A 22,806-nucleotide genomic window follows, 5' to 3' on the forward strand; every position below is an offset into this window, starting at 1 on the left:
CTCAGAGTGTTATACACATCCATTAAGAGAAATTGGAGTACCTGAGAATGGTCAATATTTTCTCCGCAAAGCGAATCTTGGGAATTGGGAAAAATTAACTGAATCGGGTGGATTTCAATATGAAAAGATAAGATCATCTCCAAATGCAGATTATTATGGTTAGATTGTAGTTTTAAAGGAAACCTATCAACAGATTTATGCTGCGCACACTGGTTATGTAATTGAAGCAATGTACGTATAACCATAAAACACTAAAGCATTCCAGAGTAAACATACTTTGAAAATCTGGTCCAGAAGCTGTGTATCTTGGCTGGTTAGTCCGAGATTGGTCCCTGGCCGGCTTCTCATTATGCTCCAGTTAACTGATAGGTCTCTCTTTCTATGTACACATTGGGAGAGTCTTTTTAGAGAAAACACTCAGGGCAATGAGAAGTAATTGGGAACCTCCCTCAAACTTGTCAACCAAGACGCATAATCTCCATTCAGGATATTAAAGTATGTCTACTTTAGAATGACAAAACATACCTTGTACAATCGCGCAACCAGTGTCAGATTGATGCAGCCCATTGTTTGGGCATCATGAATATGTTGATGGACTCCCTTTAATGATGATGTTTCAAGACTCAGGTAAAGCCATTGTTCATCGAAAATATTGTAACTTCAGGTCATTATGACATGAGGAACAACAGTACTCATATTGTGCAAATTGTAGAATTCGACATGTAAGAAGTGAGAAGATGCAGAATTGTACAGGCAGAATATATTCCACATTAGTAGGGCTGCTGAGGACTGTTATGTTTGGAGTAAATGGAGACTGAATATTCCATTTGTGCCCATTATGTTACTAAGAACCTGCAACATCCAGCACATTGCAAAGAGCAAAACGCTATTTCACATTTTACTGTTTTTACATGTTTAAGAAACATGTTTAAAGAGTTGTAAAGCATATGAAGCCATCAAAATCTAATCATTACTATAAAGATGATATAGATTGCCACTGGTATATTATTTCCTAAATATCTGTTTTTATGTTATTTGCACAGCATTGCCAACAATTTCCAGAAAAAAAGAAAATCTGGAGAATCACAGTTCGCTCCAAATTCAGCAATGTTTATCACATTGCCAGGATGCACAATATACTGTACTTATATATATTTATTTCAGTAATTCAATACAAAAAGGAAACATATATTATATATAGTCATTACAGAGTGATCTATTTCAAGTGTTTATTTCTGTTAATGCTGAAACCCAACAGCCATTAAAACCCGAAAGTCATTGTCTCAGAAAATTAGAATAATTACCACAAAACACCTGCAAAGGCTTCCTAGGCATTTAAAATGGTGCCTTAAGCTGGGTTCACACATAGCGACAGCAACAACGACGTCGCTGTTACGTCACCATTTTCTGTGATGCAACAGCGACCTTGTAAGTCGCTGTTATGATCGCTGCTTAGCTGTCAAACACAGCAGAAGCAGCAGCGATCATAACGACACGTGTCGCTGTGCTACATGTGCAGAGAGCAGGGAGCCGCGCTTAGCACTTGCTCCCTGCACTCCTAGCTACAGTACACATCGGGTTAATTACCCGATGTGTACTGCAGCTACATGTGCAGAGAGCAGGGAGCCGCACACACTGCTTAGCGCTGGCTCCCTGCACTCCTAGCTACAGTACACATCGGGTTAATTACCCGATGTGTACTGCAGCTACATGTGCAGAGAGCAGAGAGCCGGCACTGGCAGCGAGAGTGGCGGACGCTGGTAACGAAGGTAAATATCGGGTAACCAGGGAAAGGTCTTCCCTTGGTTACCCGATGTTTACCTTGGTTACAGCTTACCGCAGCTGCCAGGCGCCAGCTCCTGCTCCCTTCTCACTTCAGTTCGTCGCTCTCTCGCTGTCACACACAGCGATGTGTGCATCACAGCGGGAGAGCGAGGACCAAAAAATGAAGCTGGACATTCAGCAACGACCGGCAACCTCACAGCAGGGGCCAGGTCATTGCTGGATGTCACACACAGCGACAGCGACGGGACGTCGCTGCAACGTCACAGAAATTGGTGACGTAGCAGCGACGTCATTGTCGTCGTCGCTGTGTGTGACACCACCCTTAGTCTAATTCAGTAGGCTACACAAGCATGAAGAAGACTGCTGACTGCTGTCATCTGCTGGTGTACGCCCACTGTGTTTTATCAAAACCAAAGTCAGCGTAGCCGTCTACCAGGAAATTTTAGAGCACTTCATGCTTCCCACTGCAGACAAGCTTTTTGGAGATGGCAATTTCATTTTCCAGCAGGACTTGGCCCCTGTCTATACTGCCAAAAGTACCAATGCCTAGTTTAATAACCACAGTATAACTGTGCTTGATTGGACAGCAAACTCGCCTGACCTAGATCAAGAGGAAGATGAGCGACACCAGACCCAACAATGCAGATGAGCTGAAGGTGCTATCAAAGCTACCTGGGCTTCCATAACACCTCAGCAGTACCACAGGCTTCTCTACTCCATGCCATGCCGTATTGATGCAGTAATTCATGCAAAAGGAGCCACGACCAAGTATTGAGTGCATTTACTGTACACACTTTTCAGTAGGCACCAACATTTCTGAGTTTAAAATCTTTTTTTCAGTTGGTCTTAAATAATATTCTAATTTTCGGAGATAATGACTTTTGGGTTTTCATTGCCAGTAAGCCATAATCATCATCATCATCATCAACATTAACAGAAATAAACACTTGAAACAGATCACTCTATATAATATATGTTTTCCTTTTTGTATGCGCTGTGATGGGAGAGAAAAAGGCGCAATACTGTCTTACCCAGTTTACAGGGTGAAAAAGGAAAAGAACAATGCACTCACCTGGCAGGGTTGTGCCAGTCACAACCCCTTTGCAGACGTGGATGAGCGCTTAGGTGGTTCAGCAGTGGCCCCGTTACAGAGCAAATTTTCAGCGTAAAAAACTGGGAAAAAACTTTTTTTTTTTTGCCGCGCTAAGAGACCACGAGCATGAATATAACAATTTGTTCTTTTATTTAGGTCATTCCAACGCGTTTCAGAGACTCATCTGCCTCCTTCCTCAGGGAAAAGATTCTTTTCCCTGAGGAAGGAGGCAGATGAGTCTCCGAAACGCATTGGAATGACCTAAATAAAAGAACAAATTGTTATATTCATGCTCGTGGTCTCTTAGCGCGGCAAAAACCCTGTTTTTCCCCAGTTTTTTTACGCTGAAAATTTCCTTTTTGTATTGCATTTCTGAAATAAATTCACTTTTTGATAATATTCTAATTTATTGAGATGCACTTGTATATGCATCAGATATATCTGTTTCTTAGTAGTTAAAACATTTATAATTTAGTCTATGGAGCAATAAATAAAATGTTGGCAATTTATTTAAAAGAAAATAAGTCAACTGAATTACCGTATTTTTCAAACTATAAGACGCACTTTTTTCCCCCCAAATGTTGGGGGAAAGTGGGGGGTGCGTCTTATAGTCTGAATGTATGGCTGCGGGAAATGAGGGTGCTGTGGTGGAGCGGGTAATCGGCAGCACGAGCAGGCTGTAGCCTCGCCTGCCATAACCACGTGGGCCCGCTCATTTCATATGTACACCCACCCTCCCACCCATCATCTCTCAGCGAGATGATGGGCGGGGGTTGCATGCATAATTAACAGCCGGCCCGCGTGATCACCCATGGCAACTACAGCCTGGATTGATCATGTGCGGCTGTATTCACTGCTCCCTGTGCATCATCATCAGTGCTGGGGGGCAGTGAATAAGTGCGGTATACTCACCGGCCACTGATCCCTGCAGCTTCGCGATGTCCTCCTGTCTGCCGGCCAACTAATCTGTGTAGAGAGCAGTGAGCACAGAGATGACGTCATCACTGTACGCACACGGCTCCAAACACATCAGCGGGCCAGTAGACAGGAGGACATTGTGAAGCTGCAGGGGAACGGTGACGGCTCCACACAGGTCAGAGGCGCTGCTGCTGACACAGAGAGGAAGATGATCAATGCTGCTGGAGTGAGGAAAGGTGAGTATAAACGTTTATTTTTTTCTGTGCCATAGGATACAGGCCATATAGCAGGATGGGGTATATAGCAGGATGGAAGCACATACCAGGATGGGGGTATATTATGAGCAGGATGGGGGTATATAGCAGTATGGGGGTATATGAGCAGGATGGGGGTATATGAGCAGGATGGGGCTATATGAGCAGGATGGGGCTATATAGAAGGAGGGGGGTATATAGCAGGATGGGGGTATTTATCAGGATGGGGGTATTTATCAAGATGGAGGTATTTATTAGGATGGGGGAATATATCAGGATGGGGGTATATAACAGGATGGGGGCTATACCAGGATGGGGGTATATATCAAGATGGGGGTATATAACAGGATGGAGGCTATACCAGGATGGGGATATTTATCAGGATGAGGGTATTTATCAGGATGGTGGTATATAGCAGGATGGGGCTATACCAGGATGAGGGACATATATACAAGGATGGGGATCATATACAAGGCAGGAGGATCATTACCAGGCTGGGGTTCCTTAGTAGAGAATTTGGGGACATTACCCCCATAAGTGTCAGCAGCATATCCTTGCCCCATAACAGTGTGTCATGACCACATTTTTTGCTTAAAATTTTATTTTCCTCCTCTAAAACCAGGGTGCGTCTTATGGTCCGGTGCGTCCAAAAAATACGGTATATATATCATATTATATTCGTTAAGCGTTTAAATAGATGTTACATGTACAAAATGCAATTTGAGTTAAATGAATGATCATATTGGCATACATATCATATTACATTTGGTAAAACTGAAATTACATGAATTCATAATAATTACATTTGGATCTTTTTCTGTACACAGTAACAGACTGCCTTCCCTCGGGCCCACAATAAGAAATGATTATAGTAGCCTCTGATCAGTCTATACAGAAGATATGGTTGTCACCTTTTAATTTCTTCTTAAATTATACTGCTCTCATTGTGAGCACATTTAATATTATGAGTCAACCCCAAAATAACTGTTTAATGTGGAATTTATGCTTTAAATGTGGTGACTAGATCTATGTGACCAACTATTTATTTAGAAACTGAGCCCAGCAGTGCAGAGGCTTCTCATCCGCTCTGCTCTGTAGAGGGGGCTGTGACACCGCCGCATGCCCAAATTGCACATTGTGCCACTACAACATCACAGTACTGTACATGTGAATGTGGTTGCTTTGTGACCACAAAGGTACTGCGACCATGACAAGCAAGTTGCAAAAAATCCGACATGATAGGATTTTTTGCGACTTGATTGTTCAGGTTAAGGTACCCTCGGTATTGTAATACAAGCCTACTCACATGTATCACGCTGCAATGTAGCAGCGTCACCTAGCAAACCAGGGTTGCGTGATAGGTGTCGTGGCCAAAGGTACTGTGTAGCCCTAGCCTAATTCTTACCTTGTGGACTGCTTTTGTCATTAGCTGCATAACAGTGGTCTATGAGTGGCATTATTAAGTGATCCCATTTGCTGCAGTAGTTGCTTAAAATCAGCGGGCCACCAGATGATATTGTCTTCTCAATTGGTGTTAAAACATTGCTTCCTTGCCTAATCCCGAAAAAGATGTAAAATAAAATATTAAAATAAAGTACAATTCGCATACATTCTCAGAATCCAATACATTAAAGGGTATATCTGGGACTTTTTTAAGAAAGAAAATGTGCCCAAGTACCTACTTGCCTGTTGTGCCCAACACTGCTGGTCACAAACCGCTCCTGCCGGCGATTCAGCTACTTCCACTGACATCACGTCAGTACAAAGAAGGCTTCTCATCTGTTCTGCTCTGTAGAAGGGGATGGACAGCCGACGTCACGCTGATTTTATAGACAGCTCCCCCAATTAAGCAGCGGGGAGACAGCTGTCAATCAGCATGACGTTGGTTGTCCCTCCCCATGTACAAAGCAAGAATTCTCTGCTCTGTTGATGAAGCTGCTGTATTGCTGAGAGAAGCTGCTGTGACCACTCAGTACTGGCGAAGAACGGCGCTGGGCACAACAGGCAGGTAGGTGTCATGCTCCGTCCTGTGCCATCCCCAAGCGCTGTTCCCGCTGGTCCCGCTGGTCATGGGGACCAGGGGCATCCCCGTTGCATCACCAAGGCTGGAACGGCTTCTTTCTATTCTGTACTTACCATTTCCAGCAAGCTGACACAGCCCACATGCGCACCCTGCTCTCCTACATCCATAGTAACACTGCAGAGTCCTGCATGCACTAAGGATCATGTGATCTCTGACTCATCCCCTCCCTCTGACATCGCAGTTAGTGCAAAGCTGTTTTGAGGGCAATTCCCTCCTAGCCTATTGCTGAGCAGCTCTGTGTATACAAAGCACCCTCCCCTTATGGGAAGTGCTTGGGCAACATTTTCTATCCTTAAGTAAGTTGTCAGTGTAGGGGTCGCGCGGCGTACCTCTACATGTACCTCTTACTAATGTGTAATTTTCTATCCTTAGATTTATTCTTGTTTGCTGAGCCTCCGGAACTGCTGCTTCTCTATTGCCAAAAGGACCCATAAGCTGTGCCTCCTTCCTGGTCTCAAGCTCCACTTTTGGTTCAACGTCCAGAGAGCTTTGCTGTAACAGCAGTGCTGCATCCGGAGGAGCCACTTCCACTTACTTCAAGTTTGTCTCCGCACATTGTGCTGTGCTACTTTCTGGGTACACTAACCAGAGACTTTGCTCTTTCCTTGTGATGCGGTGAGTTGTAACCACTGTCTTGGAGATTGTGCATTTAGGCCGCCTGGGGTTTGGTCGGACAGCCCCTGTATAGGGGTTTGCTCCCGGTTGCTCCTCCAGGGGAGTCCGGTGCATGGTCCGGTGGAGCCTCTCCCAGTCACCTTCGTACTCCTTTCCTATTTAAGGATTGTCAATAAACCTAGTCTATCGCTCACCATCTATGCTCTCCCGTGTCCTGCTTGTGGTCAGCTACCATAACTCCGCTGCGGTCTAGTGGGTTCACACATCCATGCTCACCGTGCTGCAGTGAGAATTATAGTAGGTAGCAACTACTACCCGTCTGTTAGTGTCGCGGGCGACGAGGCGCTGCGCTCGCTAACGCTCGGGTCCGGCGCTGCTCGGTGGCTCGAGCGGTGGGCCAGATCCGGGGACTCGAGCGGCGCTCCTGACCCGTGAGTGAAAAGGGGGTGGTTTGTTTGGGGATTTAGTCCCTGACGCCACCCACGGGTTGTGGTGAAGATGGGCACCACCGCTGCTGGTGACGGGGATCCCGGGAGCGATGGTAGGGAGCAGCTGGGATGTTGTTTTCCCCCTCCGTGAGTAGGGGTTGGTGGTCCCGGGGCCCGGTGGTGTGATGGGGAGGCAGGGTCGGTGAGGTGCAGGGTTGCAGGAACAGCGCGGCGCGGTGCCGGATGGCACGGGTGTACTCACTCAGCAAGAGATGCACAAAGTCTCCGGTAAACCAAACGGCTGGATGGATGGGTCCCGCAGCCGGCTGCTGTGTCTCTCCCCGGACAGGTGATGGTGGCTGTCTTTCCCTGCACCTTTTAGAATGTTCTGACTCCTGTGGTTGCCCACCGGTAGTCCGCTCCCGGTGTATAGGTGCCGTAGGAGCCCGTTTTGCCCGCAGGTGCTGGCCCTTGGACTTCTAGCCGGTGGCGGTGGCTGTATGTCCTCACAGTGTGAGCGGTTGCCTTCAATCGGGACTTGGTTGTTAGGGAACCCCGGGGGTTCCTGTCACATTCGGATTTGACTATTGTCGGCGGCTCCAAGCCTGGTCGGGGTCCGATGGCCCTGCCTGGGTGTGCTTAGCTTCACTCCATTCCCCGGTCCAGTACTGGTGGGCCACCACCCAGCCCCGGTCCTTACGGCTCTGCGGAGTTCCACCAACTCCTGCAGACGGCCACTACCATCTGCCAACCTTGCTCTCAGTGCCTGGGCTCCAACCCAGACACTCGCAGTAAGTGACCGCTCACTTTCACCTCCTGGACTCAACTCCTCCAAACTCTAACTCCAACTGACTGCTTTTCCCGCCTCCAGGCCTGTAAACTCCTCAGTGGGCGGGGCCAACCACCTGGCTCCGCCCCACCTGGTGTGGACATCAGACCCTGGAGGGAGGCAACAAGGGTTTTGTGTCTGACTAATGTAACTGTCCGGGGGTGGGTGTGTGTGTGTGTTTTGTCTGTGGCTACCTGGCTAGTCCAGGGCGCCACATTAGTGCTTAGGCACTTTTTTTTTTGTTAAGGGCTCGGATATCCGTTTCAACTATAATCCATAGCACTAAAATCAAAACGTGGCATAGAACAAAAAATGGTCAAAAAGTGGAAAAAAAGGATACTCACCTACTGGGCCGCTGATGCTCCTTCATGCAGCTGTCAGTGCTGTAATTACGGCTGTAATTGAGCCTGTTGACCTCATTAGTATGCTGTTTAAAGGGGTTGTCCAGTCTAAATACACAAGTAAATTGACAGCAGTCTGTGAGGATTGCCGGTGTCAGAGCCATGAATGGCGTTCACAGGGCGGCGAGTATGCGATATGCATATTCCCAGTCAGAATACACTTGCATTGATTGAAGCCACACCAATCTAGTCGGATTCTCACCAGGTGTATGTATATTGCATATTTATCATCACTTGACCGCTTTTCCCAGCTCTAACACTGGCGAATCTGAAGAGCGCTCATTGTATGCGATGTGAGGATTCACAAGTCTGCAGTCACATAGAGTGACTGCAGACTAAAGCTGGGTTTACACACTGCAACATCGCAAAGGACATCGCTGTAACGTCACCGGTTTTGTGACGTAACAGCGACCTCCCTAAGTCTCTGTTGAGTCGCTGGTGAGCTGTCAAACAGGCAAACCTGGCCAACAACGCAACAGCGATCCGGACCTGCAGAGCGACCTAGCTGGTTGTTGGGGACGTTGATAAGCAGCTTTTTGAAAGGGAAGTTGCTAACAAAGTTGCTGCAAAGTCTTTCACACACTGAAACTTTCTAGCGATGCATGCTGCACAGCGGGAAACAAAGGACCTAGGAATGGTCCTGAACGATTTGTAGCGATCAGCAACTTCACTGCAGGGGCCAGGTCGCTGATGTGTTTCACACACTGCAACATCGCAAACGACAACGCTATTGCGTCACAAAACCGGTGACGTTACAGCGATGTCGTTTGAGATGTTGCAGTGTGTAAACCCAGCTTTATGGTCTTAAACTTTAACACTTTCCTTTTTAGATTGTTCAGCTTACAGGAAACACTAATCATTAAGTCCTGATTGACTGCAGATTGCGAATCCTTACGAACAAAAAAAGAAAAATGAGAAATGTCTTTTTTTTACTTTCTGACTATTCTTGAGTAGAGATGAGCGAACCGGTCCCGGTTCGGCTCGAGGCGGTTCGCCGAACGGGGGGTCTGGCTCGAGTTCGGCTCGTCGAACGTTCGACGAACCGAACTCGAGCCCATAGGAAACAATGGCAGGCAATCACAAACACAGTAAAACACCTAGAAAACACCCTCAAAGGTGTCCAAAAGGTGACAAACAACTCACAACACAACACAAACACATGGGAAAGTGACAAGGACATGTACTCATGCGAAAACAAAACAGCTGGACAAGGAAAAAGAGGAGGACACACAGATATAGGCATGGCACGCCCTTCTAAAGTCATGTAAAACACCGCAAGGTGACTCCAAGCGGAGTCTCCCTTTTTTCCAAAAATTGGGCCCCACACACCCACCCCTTCAGTGGCAGCAGTTGTGCCCCAGTTGTACACTTCACAGCTAGATTTGCATCAAGCACATTCAAAAATACGCCATTCTTATCCGTCCCCAGGATGACACCGGGGTAGGTAGCAAAGTCTTTCCTGATCCGAGCTCTGTTCATCTTGGCTTCTTTTAAAAACACAGCAAGCAAGGGTTACTCCAAGCGGAGTCTCCCTTTTTTCCAAAAATTGGGCCACACAGACACCCACCCCATCAGTGGCAGCACTTGGGCCCTAGTTGCAAACAGGATGTTTTGATTTGCATCAAGCACATTCAAAAATACGCTATTCTTAACCGTCCCCAGGATGACACCGGGGTAGGTAGCAAAGTCTTTCCTGATCCCAGCTCTGTTCATCTTGGCTTCTTTTAAAAACACAGCAAGCAAGGGTTACTCCAAGCGGAGTCTCCCTTTTTTCCAAAAATTGGGCCACACAGACACCCACCCCATCAGTGGCAGCACTTGGGCCCTAGTTGCAAACAGGATGTTTTGATTTGCATCAAGCACATTCAAAAATACGCTATTCTTAGCCGTCCACAGGATGACACCGGGGTAGGTAGCAAAGTCTTTCCTGATCCCAGCTCTGTTCATCTTGGCTTCTTTTAAAAACACAGCAAGCAAGGGTTACTCCAAGCGGAGTCTCCCTTTTTTCCAAAAATTGGGCCACACAGACACCCACCACATCAGTGGCAGCACTTGGGCCCTAGTTGCAAACAGGATGTTTTGATTTGCATCAAGCACATTCAAAAATACGCTATTCTTAGCCGTCCCCAGGATGACACCGGGGTAGGTAGCAAAGTCTTTGCTGACCCATGACTTGTTCATCTTGGCTTCTTTTAAAAACAATGTAAGCAAGGGTTACTCCAAGCGGAGTCTCCCTTTTTTCCAAAAATTGGGCCACACAGACACCCACCCCATCAGTGGCAGCACTTGGGCCCTAGTTGCAAACAGGATGTTTTGATTTGCATCAAGCACATTCAAAAATACGCCATTCTTATCCGTCCCCAGGATGACACCGGGGTAGGTAGCAAAGTCTTTCCTGATCCCAGCTCTGTTCATCTTGGCTTCTTTTAAAAACACAGCAAGCAAGGGTTACTCCAAGCGGAGTCTCCCTTTTTTCCAAAAATTGGGCCACACAGACACCCACCCCATCAGTGGCAGCACTTGGGCCCTAGTTGCAAACAGGATGTTTTGATTTGCATCAAGCACATTCAAAAATACGCTATTCTTAGCCGTCCCCAGGATGACACTGGGGTAGGTAGCAAAGTCTTTGCTGACCCATGACTTGTTCATCTTGGCTTCTTTTAAAAACAATGTAAGCAAGGGTTACTCCAAGCGGAGTCTCCCCTTTTTTCCAAAAATTGGGCCCCACACACACCCACCCATTCAGTGGCAGCAGTTGTGCCCCAGTTGTACACTTCACAGCTAGATTTGCATCAAGCACATTCAAAAATACGCCATTCTTATCCGTCCCCAGGATGACACCGGGGTAGGTAGCAAAGTCTTTCCTGATCCCAGCTCTGTTCATCTTGGCTTCTTTTAAAAACACAGCAAGCAAGGGTTACTCCAAGCGGAGTCTCCCTTTTTTCCAAAAATTGGGCCACACAGACACCCACCCCATCAGTGGCAGCACTTGGGCCCTAGTTGCAAACAGGATGTTTTGATTTGCATCAAGCACATTCAAAAATACGCTATTCTTAGCCGTCCCCAGGATGACACTGGGGTAGGTAGCAAAGTCTTTGCTGACCCATGACTTGTTCATCTTGGCTTCTTTTAAAAACAATGTAAGCAAGGGTTACTCCAAGCGGAGTCTCCCCTTTTTTCCAAAAATTGGGCCCCACACACACCCACCCATTCAGTGGCAGCAGTTGTGCCCCAGTTGTACACTTCACAGCTAGATTTGCATCAAGCACATTCAAAAATACGCCATTCTTATCCGTCCCCAGGATGACACCGGGGTAGGTAGCAAAGTCTTTCCTGATCCCAGCTCTGTTCATCTTGGCTTCTTTTAAAAACACAGCAAGCAAGGGTTACTCCAAGCGGAGTCTCCCTTTTTTCCAAAAATTGGGCCACACAGACACCCACCACATCAGTGGCAGCACTTGGGCCCTAGTTGCAAACAGGATGTTTTGATTTGCATCAAGCACATTCAAAAATACGCTATTCTTAGCCGTCCCCAGGATGACACCGGGGTAGGTAGCAAAGTCTTTGCTGACCCATGACTTGTTCATCTTGGCTTCTTTTAAAAACAATGTAAGCAAGGGTTACTCCAAGCGGAGTCTCCCTTTTTTCCAAAAATTGGGCCACACAGACACCCACCCCATCAGTGGCAGCACTTGGGCCCTAGTTGCAAACAGGATGTTTTGATTTGCATCAAGCACATTCAAAATTACGCTATTCTTAACCGTCCCCAGGATGACACCGGGGTAGGTAGCAAAGTCTTTGCTGACCCATGACTTGTTCATCTTGGCTTCTTTTAAAAACACAGCAAGCAAGGGTTACTCCAAGCGGAGTCTCCCTTTTTTCCAAAAATTGGGCCACACAGACACCCACCCCATCAGTGGCAGCACTTGGGCCCTAGTTGCAAACAGGATGTTTTGATTTGCATCAAGCACATTCCAAATCCACAAGCATTTACTCTCCCCAGGATGACACAGGGGTAGTAAATTCCTTCTGGATCCATGACTTGTTCATTTTGATGAACGTCAGTCTGTCCACATTGTCACTGGACAGACGCGTGCGCTTATCTGTCAGCACACACCCAGCAGCACTGAATACACGTTCAGAGACAACGCTGGCAGCTGGACACGACAAAATCTCCAAGGCGTAAGTTGCGAGCTCTGGCCATTTTTGTAGGTTTGAAGCCCAAAAGGAGCAAGGCTCCAGTTGCACAGTCATGGCATCGATGTTCATTTGGAGATACTCCTGTATCATCCTCTCCAGCCGTTGACTATGTGTCAGACTTGTTGTCTCTGGTGGCCTTGCAAAAGAGGGTCTAAAAAAATTATGAAAAGATTCCATAAAATTGCTGTTACCGGCACCAGAAAAGGTCCTACTGGTACGGGTAGACTGTTGAAGATGACGAGACCGTCCCATGTTTGTCAAGTTACAACTGGGAGATTCACTCCCTGCACCTGCACGGTTGTTTGGTGGAAAAGCCGAGCTAAGATCTAGTAACAGCTTCTGCTGATACTCCTGCATACGTGCGTCCCTTTCTATGGCTGGAATTATGTCACAAAATTTGGACTTGTACCGGGGATCTAATAGTGTGGCAATCCAGTAGTCATCATCACTTCTAATTTTGACAATACGACTGTCATGTTGGAGGTAGTGCAACAAAAAGGCACTCATGTGTCTTGCGCAGCCATGCGGACCAAGTCCATGCTGTGTTTGTGGCATAGAGGTGCTACCCGTTCTTTCTTCCTCTGACATCTGACCCCAACCTCTTTCAACTGAAATTTGACCAAGGTCTCCCTCATCCGCTGAGTCTTCCATGTCCATGGACAGTTCGTCCTCCATTTCTTCATGTTCTCCTGCACCTTGCTCAACATTTCGCCTGCTACTATGCGCCCTTGTCGATCCCTGTCCCCCATGGTCCCATGCCTGCTGCGTTGGTGATGATGAACGTCTGGACCTTCGTGATGTTGTTGTCCCTTGCGCATATGAATCCTCCTGTAGTTCCTCCCCTTCATGTTGTCCCACCCCCTGACTCCGAATAGTGTTTAGCGTGTGCTCCAGCATGTAAATGACTGGAATCGTCATGCTGATAATGGCATTGTCAGAGCTAAACATATTCGTCGCCATGTCGAAACTGTGCAGAAGGGTGCATAGGTCCTTGATCTGAGACCACTCCATCAGGGTGATCTGCCCCACCTCTGCATCTCGTTGGCCCAGGCTATACGTCATGACGTATTGCACCAGGGCTCTGCGGTGCTGCCACAGTCGCTGTAACATGTGGAGAGTTGAATTCCAGCGTGTCGCCACATCGCATTTCAGGCGATGAACCGGCAGGCCGAAAGACTTCTGGAGCGATGCAAGTCGCTCTGCTGCGGCGCTTGAACGGCGGAAGTGAGCTGACAGTTTTCGTGCCCTGTTCAGAAGGCCATCTAGGCCGGGATAGTGTGTTAAAAATTGCTGCACGACAAGGTTCAACACGTGAGCCATACAAGGTACGTGTGTCACCTTGCCCAGGCGAAGTGCCGCACCCAGGTTTGCAGCATTGTCGCACACGGCCTTACCAGGCTGCAGTTTGAGTGGAGACAACCATTTATTAAACTCGGACCGCAAAGCTGACCACAACTCCTCAGCTGTGTGACTCTTATTACCAAGACATGTCAAGCTAAAGACCGCCTGATGCCGTTGCGCTCTGCTGCCAGCATAGTAATGAGGGGTGCGTGATTCCTTCTGCGCAGTGAGAACGCTGGTGGCCTGACCAGGCAGGCTTGGGGCGGAGGTGGAGGACCCAGATGAGGTGGAGGATGCAGAAGCAGTGGCGGAACTTGGACAGACAGAGGATTGACACACAAGTCGTGGGGACGGCAAGACTTGTGCAGCAGACCCTTCACCATCTATCACCATAGTTACCCAGTGCCCAGTCAGCGACATGTAACGTCCCTGTCCATGCTTACTGGTCCAAGTATCGGTGGTGAAATGCACCCGTTCACACACAGAGTTTCTCAAGGAAGCGGTGATGTTGTGTGCGACATGCTGGTGTAGCGCGGGCACACCTTTCTTAGAGAAGTAGTGGCGACTAGGCATCTGGTACTGGGGCACAGCGACAGACATAAGGTCTCTAAAATCCTGTGTGTCCACTAGGCGGAAAGGCAGCATTTCGGTAGCCAACAGCTTACAGAGGGATAGAGTCAACCTCTTAGCTTTGTCATGGGTCGGAGGAAGTGGCCTTTTATTTGACCACATCTGAGGGACAGAGATCTGGCTGCTGTGTGTAGACGGTGTTGAGTAGGGTGTCCCTGGAAAAATGCAGGTTTGTGAGGAAAGTGCAGGCGGAGACATGATGTTGCCTTCATCCAACGTTGGTGCTATCGATGTCTGAGAGAGCTGTACACACTCACTTGTTTCCCCTTCCAAACCAACTGACGACCTTACAAGCAAACTGCCTGTTGCGGTTACAGTGGTGGAAGTTTTGCGTGGAAAAACAGGTGAGGCAGCTGTCCCCACAGTCCTAGAAGATGAAGAGCGCGCGGATGCAGTGGAAGGGGCGGGCGGTGGATGGTTCGCTCCGCTAGGCCGCATTGCAGCACGGTGAGCTTCCCACCGGGACTTATGATATTTATTCATGTGACGATTCATGGAAGAAGTTGTCAAACTGCTGAGCTTTTGACCTCTACTAAGAGAATCATGACAAATGTTACATATCACATGAGTTGGGCGATCTTTTTCGATGTGAAAAAAGGACCAGGCTAGGCAAGGCTTAGAGGCCATGCGACCTGTTGATCCACCCCGAATAATGCTCATAGGCAGAGTGGTGGCTGAGGATGCAGTTGTAGACGTGCTACCAGTGCTCCGACTCTGTCCAGGAAGGCGCAAGGTAACTTCGTCGTCGGTTGCATCCTCCTCCACCGCCTCTGTTGACCTCCTCGAGTGCCTGACTGGGGGTTGACAGTAGGTGGGATCTAGAACGTCATCATCAATTGTTGTGTTTGCACTCCCCTCCCCCTCAGACCGAGCCTCTTCTTGCCCTGACGGAATATTTAAGTTGTCATCCCAATCGGGTATCTGCGTCTCATCTTCATCAGTATGTTCCTCATTGTCTATAACCACAGGTGTTACAGTTTGTGACAAAGGGTCAACATTATGCTCAGAAACTTGGTCCTCACGGCCTGAATCTGAGTCACAAAGGTTCTGGGCATCACTGCAGACCATTTCCTGTTCTGTACTCACTGTAGCTTGGGAGCAGACCTCTGATTCCCAGGCTATAGTGTGACTGAACAGCTCTGCAGACTCAGCCATCTCAGTTCCACCATACTGTGCAGGGCTGATGGAGACTTCAGAGCTGGGAGAAATCAAGTGTGATTGGGATGACAACTCAGAGGACTGGTGTTTTTTGGATGCGGTACTTGAAGTGGCTGAGAGGGCACTTGTTGGACCACTTGAGATCCATTCAAGCATTTTCCTTTTTTGCCCATCATCTACCTTTCTTCCTGTTGTTCGTGTCCGTAAAAAAGGGAGCACATCGGATTGTCCACGGTAAGTAGTAGACATCTTACTTTTGCTGGTAGATGGTCTATCTTCAGCAGATGATAATGGAGCTTTGCCACCTTCCCCACGGACAAAACCTTTTTTGCCTTTTCCACCACGCCTCTTCCCCTTTCCACCAGCATCTGTCATTTTGCCACTCATGTTGATTGCGACAAGATTGTGGACTGAAAATGTGGTAGTAAAAATTGAGAGGTGGTGAAGATTGCAGTGGTGGTCTAGCTTTATTAACAGCAGAATAATAAAGAATAAATATCCCTGACAATGCAACTTAGTTATAATTAGTTGGAGTGTGCAACGCAGGCAGACGCGCTCTGCAAATGTCTTTGCACTAGTGGGACTATAGCAAAGTCCAATAGCCACGTATAGGATGCCACTAGGTACACTGAGTGTTTGCTAGTATAATGGCTTGGTTAGAATGAGTTGTAGTGTGCAACGCAGGCAGACGCGCTCTGCAAATGTCTTTGCACTAGTGGGACTATAGCAAAGTCCAATAGCCACGTATAGGATGCCACTAGGTACACTGAGTGTTTGCTAGTATAATGGCTTGGTTAGAATGAGTTGTAGTGTGCAACGCAGGCAGACGCGCTCTGCAAATGTCTTTGCACTAGTGGGACTATAGCAAAGTCCAATAGCCACGTATAGGATGCCACTAGGTACACTGAGTGTTTGCTAGTATAATGGCTTGGTTAGAATGAGTTGTAGTGTGCAACACAGGCAGACGCGCTCTGCAAATGTCTTTGCACTAGTGGGACTATAGCAAAGTCCAATAGCCACGTATAGGATGCCACTAGGTACACTGAGTGTTTGCTAGTATAATGGCTTGGTTAGAATGAGTTGTAGTGTGCAACGCAGGCAGACGCGCTCTGCAAATGTCTTTGCACTAGTGGGACTATAGCAAAGTCCAATAGCCACGTATAGGATGCCACTAGGTACACTGAGTGTTTGCTAGTATAATGGCTTGGTTAGAATGAGTTGTAGTGTGCAACGCAGGCAGACGCGCTCTGCAAATGTCTTTGCACTAGTGGGACTATAGCAAAGTCCAATAGCCACGTATAGGATGCCACTAGGTACACTGAGTGTTTGCTAGTATAATGGCTTGGTTAGAATGAGTTGTAGTGTGCAACGCAGGCAGACGCGCTCTGCAAATGTCTTTGCACTAGTGGGACTATAGCAAAGTCCAATAGCCACGTATAGGATGCCACTAGGTACACTGAGTGTTTGCTAGTATAATGGCTTGGTTAGAATGAGTTGTAGTGTGCAACGCAGGCAGACGCGCTCTGCAAATGTCTTTGCACTAGTGGGACTATAGCAAAGTCCAATAGCCACGTATAGGATGCCACTAGGTACACTGAGTGTTTGCTAGTATAATGGCTTGGTTAGAATGAGTTGTAGTGTGCAACGCAGGCAGACGCGCTCTGCAAATGTCTTTGCACTAGTGGGACTATAGCAAAGTCCAATAGCCACGTATAGGATGCCACTAGGTACACTGAGTGTTTGCTAGTATAATGGCTTGGTTAGAATGAGTTGTAGTGTGCAACGCAGGCAGACGCGCTCTGCAAATGTCTTTGCACTAGTGGGACTATAGCAAAGTCCAATAGCCACGTATAGGATGCCACTAGGTACACTGAGTGTTTGCTAGTATAATGGCTTGGTTAGAATGAGTTGTAGTGTGCAACGCAGGCAGACGCGCTCTGCAAATGTCTTTGCACTAGTGGGACTATAGCAAAGTCCAATAGCCACGTATAGGATGCCACTAGGTACACTGAGTGTTTGCTAGTATAATGGCTTGGTTAGAATGAGTTGTAGTGTGCAACGCAGGCAGACGCGCTCTGCAAATGTCTTTGCACTAGTGGGACTATAGCAAAGTCCAATAGCCACGTATAGGATGCCACTAGGTACACTGAGTGTTTGCTAGTATAATGGCTTGGTTAGAATGAGTTGTAGTGTGCAACGCAGGCAGACGCGCTCTGCAAATGTCTTTGCACTAGTGGGACTATAGCAAAGTCCAATAGCCACGTATAGGATGCCACTAGGTACACTGAGTGTTTGCTAGTATAATGGCTTGGTTAGAATGAGTTGTAGTGTGCAACGCAGGCAGACGCGCTCTGCAAATGTCTTTGCACTAGTGGGACTATAGCAAAGTCCAATAGCCACGTATAGGATGCCACTAGGTACACTGAGTGTTTGCTAGTATAATGGCTTGGTTAGAATGAGTTGTAGTGTGCAACGCAGGCAGACGCGCTCTGCAAATGTCTTTGCACTAGTGGGACTATAGCAAAGTCCAATAGCCACGTATAGGATGCCACTAGGTACACTGAGTGTTTGCTAGTATAATGGCTTGGTTAGAATGAGTTGTAGTGTGCAACGCAGGCAGACGCGCTCTGCAAATGTCTTTGCACTAGTGGGACTATAGCAAAGTCCAATAGCCACGTATAGGATGCCACTAGGTACACTGAGTGTTTGCTAGTATAATGGCTTGGTTAGAATGAGTTGTAGTGTGCAACGCAGGCAGACGCGCTCTGCAAATGTCTTTGCACTAGTGGGACTATAGCAAAGTCCAATAGCCACGTATAGGATGCCACTAGGTACACTGAGTGTTTGCTAGTATAATGGCTTGGTTAGAATGAGTTGTAGTGTGCAACGCAGGCAGACGCGCTCTGCAAATGTCTTTGCACTAGTGGGACTATAGCAAAGTCCAATAGCCACGTATAGGATGCCACTAGGTACACTGAGTGTTTGCTAGTATAATGGCTTGGTTAGAATGAGTTGTAGTGTGCAACGCAGGCAGACGCGCTCTGCAAATGTCTTTGCACTAGTGGGACTATAGCAAAGTCCAATAGCCACGTATAGGATGCCACTAGGTACACTGAGTGTTTGCTAGTATAATGGCTTGGTTAGAATGAGTTGTAGTGTGCAACGCAGGCAGACGCGCTCTGCAAATGTCTTTGCACTAGTGGGACTATAGCAAAGTCCAATAGCCACGTATAGGATGCCACTAGGTACACTGAGTGTTTGCTAGTATAATGGCTTGGTTAGAATGAGTTGTAGTGTGCAACGCAGGCAGACGCGCTCTGCAAATGTCTTTGCACTAGTGGGACTATAGCAAAGTCCAATAGCCACGTATAGGATGCCACTAGGTACACTGAGTGTTTGCTAGTATAATGGCTTGGTTAGAATGAGTTGTAGTGTGCAACGCAGGCAGACGCGCTCTGCAAATGTCTTTGCACTAGTGGGACTATAGCAAAGTCCAATAGCCACGTATAGGATGCCACTAGGTACACTGAGTGTTTGCTAGTATAATGGCTTGGTTAGAATGAGTTGTAGTGTGCAACGCAGGCAGACGCGCTCTGCAAATGTCTTTGCACTAGTGGGACTATAGCAAAGTCCAATAGCCACGTATAGGATGCCACTAGGTACACTGAGTGTTTGCTAGTATAATGGCTTGGTTAGAATGAGTTGTAGTGTGCAACGCAGGCAGACGCGCTCTGCAAATGTCTTTGCACTAGTGGGACTATAGCAAAGTCCAATAGCCACGTATAGGATGCCACTAGGTACACTGAGTGTTTGCTAGTATAATGGCTTGGTTAGAATGAGTTGTAGTGTGCAACGCAGGCAGACGCGCTCTGCAAATGTCTTTGCACTAGTGGGACTATAGCAAAGTCCAATAGCCACGTATAGGATGCCACTAGGTACACTGAGTGTTTGCTAGTATAATGGCTTGGTTAGAATGAGTTGTAGTGTGCAACGCAGGCAGACGCGCTCTGCAAATGTCTTTGCACTAGTGGGACTATAGCAAAGTCCAATAGCCACGTATAGGATGCCACTAGGTACACTGAGTGTTTGCTAGTATAATGGCTTGGTTAGAATGAGTTGTAGTGTGCAACGCAGGCAGACGCGCTCTGCAAATGTCTTTGCACTAGTGGGACTATAGCAAAGTCCAATAGCCACGTATAGGATGCCACTAGGTACACTGAGTGTTTGCTAGTATAATGGCTTGGTTAGAATGAGTTGTAGTGTGCAACGCAGGCAGACGCGCTCTGCAAATGTCTTTGCACTAGTGGGACTATAGCAAAGTCCAATAGCCACGTATAGGATGCCACTAGGTACACTGAGTGTTTGCTAGTATAATGGCTTGGTTAGAATGAGTTGTAGTGTGCAACGCAGGCAGACGCGCTCTGCAAATGTCTTTGCACTAGTGGGACTATAGCAAAGTCCAATAGCCACGTATAGGATGCCACTAGGTACACTGAGTGTTTGCTAGTATAATGGCTTGGTTAGAATGAGTTGTAGTGTGCAACGCAGGCAGACGCGCTCTGCAAATGTCTTTGCACTAGTGGGACTATAGCAAAGTCCAATAGCCACGTATAGGATGCCACTAGGTACACTGAGTGTTTGCTAGTATAATGGCTTGGTTAGAATGAGTTGTAGTGTGCAACGCAGGCAGACGCGCTCTGCAAATGTCTTTGCACTAGTGGGACTATAGCAAAGTCCAATAGCCACGTATAGGATGCCACTAGGTACACTGAGTGTTTGCTAGTATAATGGCTTGGTTAGAATGAGTTGTAGTGTGCAACGCAGGCAGACGCGCTCTGCAAATGTCTTTGCACTAGTGGGACTATAGCAAAGTCCAATAGCCACGTATAGGATGCCACTAGGTACACTGAGTGTTTGCTAGTATAATGGCTTGGTTAGAATGAGTTGTAGTGTGCAACGCAGGCAGACGCGCTCTGCAAATGTCTTTGCACTAGTGGGACTATAGCAAAGTCCAATAGCCACGTATAGGATGCCACTAGGTACACTGAGTGTTTGCTAGTATAATGGCTTGGTTAGAATGAGTTGTAGTGTGCAACGCAGGCAGACGCGCTCTGCAAATGTCTTTGCACTAGTGGGACTATAGCAAAGTCCAATAGCCACGTATAGGATGCCACTAGGTACACTGAGTGTTTGCTAGTATAATGGCTTGGTTAGAATGAGTTGTAGTGTGCAACGCAGGCAGACGCGCTCTGCAAATGTCTTTGCACTAGTGGGACTATAGCAAAGTCCAATAGCCACGTATAGGATGCCACTAGGTACACTGAGTGTTTGCTAGTATAATGGCTTGGTTAGAATGAGTTGTAGTGTGCAACGCAGGCAGACGCGCTCTGCAAATGTCTTTGCACTAGTGGGACTATAGCAAAGTCCAATAGCCACGTATAGGATGCCACTAGGTACACTGAGTGTTTGCTAGTATAATGGCTTGGTTAGAATGAGTTGTAGTGTGCAACGCAGGCAGACGCGCTCTGCAAATGTCTTTGCACTAGTGGGACTATAGCAAAGTCCAATAGCCACGTATAGGATGCCACTAGGTACACTGAGTGTTTGCTAGTATAATGGCTTGGTTAGAATGAGTTGTAGTGTGCAACGCAGGCAGACGCGCTCTGCAAATGTCTTTGCACTAGTGGGACTATAGCAAAGTCCAATAGCCACGTATAGGATGCCACTAGGTACACTGAGTGTTTGCTAGTATAATGGCTTGGTTAGAATGAGTTGTAGTGTGCAACGCAGGCAGACGCGCTCTGCAAATGTCTTTGCACTAGTGGGACTATAGCAAAGTCCAATAGCCACGTATAGGATGCCACTAGGTACACTGAGTGTTTGCTAGTATAATGGCTTGGTTAGAATGAGTTGTAGTGTGCAACGCAGGCAGACGCGCTCTGCAAATGTCTTTGCACTAGTGGGACTATAGCAAAGTCCAATAGCCACGTATAGGATGCCACTAGGTACACTGAGTGTTTGCTAGTATAATGGCTTGGTTAGAATGAGTTGTAGTGTGCAACGCAGGCAGACGCGCTCTGCAAATGTCTTTGCACTAGTGGGACTATAGCAAAGTCCAATAGCCACGTATAGGATGCCACTAGGTACACTGAGTGTTTGCTAGTATAATGGCTTGGTTAGAATGAGTTGTAGTGTGCAACGCAGGCAGACGCGCTCTGCAAATGTCTTTGCACTAGTGGGACTATAGCAAAGTCCAATAGCCACGTATAGGATGCCACTAGGTACACTGAGTGTTTGCTAGTATAATGGCTTGGTTAGAATGAGTTGTAGTGTGCAACGCAGGCAGACGCGCTCTGCAAATGTCTTTGCACTAGTGGGACTATAGCAAAGTCCAATAGCCACGTATAGGATGCCACTAGGTACACTGAGTGTTTGCTAGTATAATGGCTTGGTTAGAATGAGTTGTAGTGTGCAACGCAGGCAGACGCGCTCTGCAAATGTCTTTGCACTAGTGGGACTATAGCAAAGTCCAATAGCCACGTATAGGATGCCACTAGGTACACTGAGTGTTTGCTAGTATAATGGCTTGGTTAGAATGAGTTGTAGTGTGCAACGCAGGCAGACGCGCTCTGCAAATGTCTTTGCACTAGTGGGACTATAGCAAAGTCCAATAGCCACGTATAGGATGCCACTAGGTACACTGAGTGTTTGCTAGTATAATGGCTTGGTTAGAATGAGTTGTAGTGTGCAACGCAGGCAGACGCGCTCTGCAAATGTCTTTGCACTAGTGGGACTATAGCAAAGTCCAATAGCCACGTATAGGATGCCACTAGGTACACTGAGTGTTTGCTAGTATAATGGCTTGGTTAGAATGAGTTGTAGTGTGCAACGCAGGCAGACGCGCTCTGCAAATGTCTTTGCACTAGTGGGACTATAGCAAAGTCCAATAGCACGTATAGGATGCCACTAGGTACACTGAGTGTTTGCTAGTATAATGGCTTGGTTAGAATGAGTTGTAGTGTGCAACGCAGGCAGACGCGCTCTGCAAATGTCTTTGCACTAGTGGGACTA

General features: G+C 47.3%; 1 protein-coding gene across 1 annotated transcript in view; it reads right to left on the reverse strand.

The window, feature by feature from the left end:
• The window catches only part of LOC142291659 (uncharacterized), a 1,021,181-nt gene that overhangs the window by 442,735 nt on the left and 555,640 nt on the right, over positions 1–22,806 (reverse strand). Inside the window, exon 74 of the mRNA XM_075336344.1 lies at positions 5,456–5,604. Coding sequence (XP_075192459.1) covers positions 5,456–5,604 — 149 coding nt within the window. The remainder of the gene's footprint in view (positions 1–5,455; positions 5,605–22,806) is intronic.

This window comes from Anomaloglossus baeobatrachus, chromosome 2 (assembly GCF_048569485.1).
Source record: "Anomaloglossus baeobatrachus isolate aAnoBae1 chromosome 2, aAnoBae1.hap1, whole genome shotgun sequence".
Lineage (NCBI taxonomy): Eukaryota > Metazoa > Chordata > Amphibia > Anura > Aromobatidae > Anomaloglossus > Anomaloglossus baeobatrachus.